The sequence below is a fragment of the Panthera pardus genome, unplaced genomic scaffold, assembly GCF_024362965.1.
Source record: "Panthera pardus isolate Hobbes unplaced genomic scaffold, ASM2436296v1 HiC_scaffold_25, whole genome shotgun sequence".
NCBI classification, from domain to species: domain Eukaryota; kingdom Metazoa; phylum Chordata; class Mammalia; order Carnivora; family Felidae; genus Panthera; species Panthera pardus.
The window spans coordinates 15,261,555-15,269,399 of NW_026526821.1; the positions used below are offsets into that span (position 1 = coordinate 15,261,555).

Here is a 7,845-nt window from a genome sequence, read left to right on the forward strand (position 1 = left end):
ATATTACACTGTTATACTATAGCAGAGTAAAAAGTTCAAATACATGCTTCGACAGCACATATCCTCAAATTTTATTTCCTTACAAATAATTGGAACTAAATGCTAATACATTAAATGTAAAATAAAAACTCCTATAATAGTAAACCCTTGTAAAATTCTCTGACATCATGATCTTTATTTTCCCGTTATTATTTAGACATTAGCTCCATATAACTCAAAGCAATGTTTCCAATAGAACTTTCCGCCATGTTGGAAATGTTCTGTTGGCATTGTTCAATACAGTAGCTACAAGCGAAGGACGGTTATTGAGCACTTGAAATGTGATTAGTGAGACTAGGGAGCTGATGGAATATTTCATTTTACTGAGTTGTAATTAATATAAATTTATATATATATATATTTTAAATTTTTAAATTCATTTTTGAGAGAGAGAGAGAGGGAGGGAGAGAGGCAGAGAGAGAGGAAAACACAGAATCTAACGCAGGTTCGAGGCTCTGAGCTGTCAGCACAAAGCCCAGTGTGGGGCTTGAACTCGTGAACTTCAAGATCATGACCTGAGCCAAAGTTGGATGCTCAACCGACTGAGCCACCGAGGCGCCCCAATATAAATTCACCTTTAAATCGCCTCCTGTGATCAGTGTTCTTGTAAGGGACAGAACAAACTCAGGTGATTCAAACAGTGGTAGCTATAGTTTGAACCGGCCACTCTTAGTGTGAGAGGTCACCTTGAACCACATCAGGTCAGCTCATGGCAGTGAAGGACCCTGTAGAGTTTTTGAACAATGTTTCCAGCTCAGGGTCAGGGGTCACCAGAGATCAGCTGGATTAGAAAGGGGGAAACAGAAGAGAAGAGTGCAACATGGAATTGTGATAAATTTGTCTTGGAATAAGTTCATTTGGATGGGATGTGGTTGCGGGAGTGGTATCGTGGGACTAGGTGACCACAAATTTCCAAGTTGGCACATTCCCATGGGATTTGCAGGGGAAGAAACATCTTCCCTAGTTGCTGGAGGCTTGGTAGAGGAATCAAGATCATTGTTGAATTATCTGGTTCTTCATCACATGGTTTAATTATATTATCTCTCAGGGATGGAGTACTTTCCACGACTATGCTTGATTCCGTCTTAGATGTTTCCAAGGTCAGAGACATGCCGCTTATCTTCTCTGGGAGCTAATTTATTTGGAACCTAGAGAAATTTTTTAAAAACATAGAGTTTCAGATGGAAGATACACTTGGATTCTTTTCTAAAACAAGACTTTTGGATAAAAGAAGGATTGAGAAGACGTGAACAATGATGGTAACCTTCTCCTCAGACTCTCTATCAGGTGCTGTGGTATATGCTTTACCTGCCTCATCTCATTTGGTCTCATGACACTCCTGAAGGTAGGTGGTATTCAGCTCCATTTATAAATGAAGAGACTGAGGCCCCAAGGAGTTGGAAATGCCCAGCTCCCCCAGGCCAGCAGGGACAAAGCTGGACTGAGTCCCAGAGCAGCTAGGACCTAAAGCACTTACGTTCCTATATACTAGTTCCACCACTGACCTGTTGGTTAATGCTGTGCATGTGACTTTATGATCCTCAGTTTCCTTGCCTGTAAACTGGGTATAATGGCTGCTATGGGGACCAAAGGAAGTGAAGCATGGCTAACACATTAGCTCACATTTAAAAGTTGGAAGCCCTTGGCAACGCCCACCAGAGCCCAGATTATATGGAAGACACTGGCAAGGTATGCCGGGGCTGTTCTACCCACTTTACCACCATACGCAGCTGAACACAGCACTTTCTGGGAATAAGATGAGCATTTTTCTCAGGTCCTCACTGGCACTGCTATCTCCTTCCTCACTTGAGCTTCCCAGCCAACACCAGCTCCTCCAGAGCAGTAGTGGCCAGTGGAGGGGAACAGTTCTCCAGAGGACAGGCTGCAGGACTGGGGAGAGCAAACATTCTGACATGGGGATCTAACAGATACCACAGTTAATGCAATGCATCAAAGGGCACAGTCTTAGCTGAGCCTACCAGAAGATGACAGGATGGGGATGTCTATTTCTATAGAAGACACACTCAGGTCTATGGCAGTGTTTTTCTGCTTGTCGAAGATGAAGTCTTGTCTCTCTGGGCAATGCTTAAGATGAGGCTTGCTACGGCTCATATACCTGTAGCCACACATCCCTGAAACGGCGATAAAAATACTCTATATAGTTGCACCAGCCACCTTCTGTTACCTCTCACCTGGATAGAACCCCTGGGTTCTTATTACAGGCTCAGTATCTTCCCACTGTGCAGGCCGTGGATTATGTGACAATGCGGATGCACTGAAGGAGAGCCAGGGTGTGGTCAGAGTGCCTGATCACCTACAAGGTGCAGAGGAGTTAGCATGGCTGACTCACCAGGGTCTGAGCAAGGTGGTATTCATGCACGTAAATTCCTCCACTGGACTCCACTTCTCACCATTTATCAAACTCCTTTGTACAGGGTTAATGAAAGGACTGCATAAGCTGAAATAACCCTTGGAAACTCTGGTGACTTCCGAAGGACTGTTAGAAGACCCTAAGGTCCTCCTCTTTTTCCAGTCTAAAACAAAATCCACCAAATTATAAGTTGTAGCTTTGTTTTGGTGGTGGAGTTACAGAGGACTCTATTTTGCTCAGCTTTCTTGTAACATTGTAAAATAATAAAGATGATCCCCCCTTTTTTAAGAGGCAAAATCTGAAACCCATAAAGAGTGGGTTGCTGGCAGCTTCTAACCTTTGCAGGCCCTTTGCAACGATCAAGTTCTTCCATTCCACGTGGCTTCATGTAATCCTCGAAAAACCTGACACATGGATGTTCTCCTCATCTCTCACACGAGGAAGCTGATGGTCTCAGAGGTGCGAGGAAACTAAGCCACACAGAGTGTGAAGGGCTCAGCTTGACTTCCTGCCTAGGACATCATTAACACTCAGGCTGGCAGAACCTGATCCTTGGCAATGGCTCAGATGTGAGGGCCCTGTGTTCCCCTGGGGCCATGACTCTGCCTCCTTATGTTGCTCTGTGAGGTAGAACTCACCCTGGACCACATCCCGCTCCAGGGAATGAGAGCATAAACGGTGGCGGTGTGTGTGCGGGGAGTAATGGAGAAGGGTGAAACTGGGATGACAAAAGGCTATTCTGACATTGCAGGAATATTGGAGAGGTTAGAGGAGGAAAACTGGAAAAGGCTATGCTGGGAATCTCAGGCCAAACCCCCATACTTACAAAATGCTCTGAGAAACATGCCTCAGTTACCAGCCATGATGTTTCTTATGTTTGGTTCTGTAGAAGAAAAATATTTTCAAATATTCTCTGGTTAAGTTTTGTTCTTAGAAATGTAGGTATTTAGGGGTGCCTCGGTGGCTCAGCCAGTTACATGTCTGACTCTTGGTTTTAGCTCAGGTCATGATCTCCTGGTTCCTGAGTTCGAACCCTGGGTTGGGCTCCATGCTGGCAGTGGACTCAGCTTGGGATTCTCTCTCTCCTTTTCTCTCTGCTTCTCTCTCTCTCTCTCTCAAAATAAATAAATGAACTTTAAAAAAATTAAAAAAAGAAATATAGTTATTTAATTTTTCCATTACTTCCATCATTAAAACTAGACCATAAAGCTAAATTTTCCTGCCATAGAGAAAGCAGAACCTCAAAGAACCAAGTGACAACAAAAAGTCTTACTTATGCTTCTGCATTCCACTTTAGAGCCTGGAAACATGTGAAGTTTCACTGCAAAGGCCCACCTCTTAAGAAAGAAGTGGTTGCCTAATTGCAAAATTTACTGAGTAATTAATCTGTCGTGAGTAACGTTTTTAGAGCTTGCATGGGTTATCTAATTTAATCTCAGTCTTGTTCCAGTCTTAAAGATGAGGAAGCTGATGCCCGGAGAGAGGTTGATTAAGTTGTCTGAGATCACTCAGCTAAGAGGTGATAGAGCCAGGATTTGGGTCTGGGTATCTGGCTCTGGGCCCCTACTTCACCACTCTGTTCCTTGTGTCCTATGTTGGGTATTGTGCTCAGGGCAGGGAATACAGCAGTAAACAAGACAGTTTAGAAGGTCACTGGTTGAGTCTCTTGCCTTGTGGGTCTTTATAGCAATCTTGTAAGGCTGAATTAAAGAGTCCTTATCTTATGCATGAGAAAAACAAACAGAAAAGGCAAACATGTCTTGCTCAAGGTCATAGAAAGACATAGTTGGAAGATAGAATTAGAAAACCAGATGTCTCATAGCTCTTTAATGCCCTTTCTCTGCTCTGGAAGCACTTCCATTCAGCAGACTTGGGGCCAGCGTTAATGCCTCAGCAAATAACCAAAGTTTTGCTCAGGCTGGAGGATGTGCAGTGCCCAGGAACACTGGGAGCCAAAGGTTGGTGTTGGATGAAAGAGGGAAGGCAAAACCAGAAAAAACAGATTGACTTTGAGATTTGGGTGAGACTTGAAGATATAATGTCCCAGGCTTCTGGATAAAAGTGGATTCTGGGACAAGCAGGGTCTGTGGATGGGTGTTTGGGTGAGTTCAGAGAGACATATTCAGAGATTCACAGATGTGGTGATGAGGAGACAAGTTTGGGAGTGGAGGAAGGCTCTTTTTGCCAGGACATTTAAGGAAATTATTGTTGGTAAAGAGAAGGTGAATGTTCAAAAAATAGTTCCACTGTAGGGGCTGGTAAGAGACTCTTCTGTTGAATTCCCAAATGGCAGCTGGATCAGAACTGGGAATGAGAATCCCCTTACCTGTCATGCTTTATATTTATGTTTAGAGTACAGACTATCCCACAGAAGGCAGAACAGCACTGAAATCCTTTATGGCAATCTTCCTGCAATGTACAGAAATGAGTACAGTTTTCAGGGTCTGATTTGCAGGGTGGCGGTTCCAAGATACTCCCTGGAACACAGAACAGGAAAGAGAAGGGCTTAAAGTAGGCTGGAGTAACATTCAGAACTCCAAAAGCCTAAGGAACTTCCAGGCAATCAGCCACCCTGATCTTTCTCCTGTGGTTATAGGGAAGTGGAATCAGATTTTGTCTGTAGCTCCTGCCTTTCTCTGAGTTCTCAGCAGGGAAAACCAAGAACTCTGGGTATCTGATTGAAGACAGAGGTACGCAGAACCCTACACCCACTGGTGATTCACCTCCTTGCAGATCAGATATCTTATAGACCCTGGCTGGGTCCGGTTCAAGGGAATGAACAGTGTGTGGTGAGCAAGAGAGGGGTGTGTAGGTGCATTTGCACTGACTCATTGCATAGTCCCAAACAAGTTGTACGAACTTTCATTAACAACATAGTTTATCTCAGGGTTGACCTAACATGTATTATTTGTGTGTAGGAAGAATGAGTGGGAAGGAAGATTTTGGGAAAGGGCGAAGACCACACAGTAAACTGAAGATACTGGCATCAGAATGCTAGAACCCAAATCACAAATGAGTTCTGAGGGTGACTTATTTCATGGAGTTGAGGGTGGGCATTTCAGAATGGGGTGCAAAGATTGGCTTTTCTTTCCTCCCAGGTCTCTTCTGATAAGGAAGCCAGAGAACCAGGATGCCCCCACTTTGTACTATTAGAAAAGAATAAGAATCTTCATGCTAACATCCCATTTCTCCCATCTCTTAGTTCTTGGGTCAAAGTCCAGACCACCTACACCAGGAGATCCTACTGCAGGGCTCCAATTCACAATCTTCTTTCTGTTCTTGAAGTCCATGGCGTTAAGAATAGACACCATAAACCCCTTTATTGAAGCCAGGCCAGGCCTTAATTTTTGTACCTTGCGACTTGCCCTTTCTCGGGGCAAATGTCATAGGTGGAGCATTCTATAAACCCCTGTTGACTTATTCCTTTGCAAGTATTTGCAATTAGAAGGGGATCCATAGGATATCATACCGACCTGGAAGGAACAAATGATGATGAAGTTGGGGGCTATAATTGTAACAGCAAATGGCACCAGAGAAAAAAGCCAAGGCCCAAGCTATTGACAACTTGGCAGAGACCAGTATGAAGCTCACCCTGGGTCTCCAAGTCATCCCATGGCTCATTAGTTCAGTGCAAGAAATTGGAACTGGCCCCCACTTTGGGGGAGCTTGGGGAATCAATGGAACAGTGTGGGGAAGGAGTCTGTGAGCCAGGGATCTCAGAGAGGCAGATCTTCTCAAGTTTTGCCTCCTTTTCTGGGTATCTGGTCCCAATTTTACTCACAAAGACTTACTAGTCTTTCAGGACCCCTCTTTGTATTTCCTTTGCAATTTTAGTCCTTGAGGGGCCCCTGGGTGTCTCAGTCTGTTAAGCGTCCAACTTTAGCTCAGGTCATGGTCTTGTGGCCTGTGAGTTCAAGCCCTGCGTGGGGCTCTGTGCTGACAGCCCAGAGCCTGGAATCTACTTCGCATTCTGTGTCTCCCTCTCTCTCTGCCCCTCCCCAGCTCGTGCTCTGTCTCTCTCACTCTCACAAATAAATAAACATAAGAAAATTAAAAAAATTTTAGTCCTTTATTCTCCAATTAACTCTACCCTGGATTCCCCCATTCTCTTGCATCTAGTTTAGCCTCCCTCAGTCTTACAAATCTGCGTGCCCTCTCTGAGACCCCTAAAACAGGATCTTCCCTCCCTGTACACCTGAGATAGTACTCACATCCCTCTTCTGAGCCTCAGTATTCTGAGGATGCTCTCCGCATAGAAGGGTGCAGGTATGATGGATAATAGTTCATTTCCCATTTGGCATTGGTCAAAGTCAACATAACATGGTCAGCACTCTTGTTAGGTTGAGCTGGGCAATGGTGGCTGCTGAGATGGACTCTGTACTTTGCCATTGATGACAGTCAGTGGCAATTGTGCAGGTCCCTCTGAATATTTAAAATGTGGAATAGGGGTACCTGGGTGGCTCAGTTGTTGAGTGTCTGACTCTTGATTTTGGTTCAGGTCATGATCTCACCGTTCATGAGTTTGAGCCCTGTGTTGGGCTCTGTGCTGTCAAGAGCAGAGCCTGCTTGGGATTCTCTCTCTCTCTCTGTCTGTCTCTCTCTTTCTCTCTCTCCCTCTCTCTCTCTGCCCTTCTCCCACCTGTGCTCAAAGAAATAAACTTAAAAAAATGTGGAATAAAATGTAAGGCTTTCTCTCCTTCCCTCCCAAAACATTCTCCAAGGCAGAGATTATGTAGGTGACAGCTCGAGTTCTACCAATGTAATTTTCCTCTCTGTTTTAATGCTTGAAAAGTTGGCGCATGCATCCGTGAAGGAACTTAGGCAGCAAGAATAACCTGGATGATGAGGCTGATAACATTTACGGTAGTTAATTCTTATTGAGCATTTACCATGGTCCAGTAAGAGTGCACTCTGTGTGCATGCATTATCTCAGTTTCTCCTCCCAACTGTCCCAAGATCATTATATCAATTGCAAAGATAAAATCTGAGTCCCAGATACTTTTGTCCAAGACCACTCAGTAAGCACACAGCAGGGATTCAAACCTGGATCTTACTGACAATAAAACTTGGACCTTTGAACATGATACTATATTTTTTTCACAATGTGTATCCTCAGCCCTCAGATCCTCTCATCTCTACAAATGCCGCTTCCCTCCCTGGAGCCCAGACCCAACACGTACTCATAAAATGTTGCTTGGGACTCCCAGGCACCCGCTGAGGTGCTAAGTGAATCAACAGCAGAAGTTGAAGAAACAGCACAGGCTTCATGCTGCTGGCAGGATGGGTTGGTAAGTCCTGGCTGAGGACTGCTGGGTTTGACCAGGCACAGCTCAAACGAGAAGAGAGGAAGAGAGGGCAAATTAGAGGCATGGTCATTCATTGTGTATTCCAGTGACACATCCAAGTGCCTCCCAACCACACCCACCCCAGGGACA

The 7,845-nt window shown here is 44.6% G+C and overlaps 1 protein-coding gene across 1 annotated transcript; it reads right to left on the bottom strand.

Annotated features, from left to right (window-relative positions):
- Window positions 1–1,841: 1,841 nt before the first annotated feature.
- WFDC13 (WAP four-disulfide core domain 13) lies at window positions 1,842–7,678 on the bottom strand. Its single transcript, XM_019458338.2, has 3 exons — window positions 7,591–7,678; window positions 4,737–4,887; window positions 1,842–1,929 (listed from the first exon to the last, which is right to left on the bottom strand). The coding sequence occupies exons 1-3, from the start codon at window positions 7,676–7,678 to the stop codon at window positions 1,842–1,844; spliced, it is 327 nt and encodes a 108-aa protein (XP_019313883.2).
- Between the last annotated feature and the right edge of the window lie 167 nt (window positions 7,679–7,845).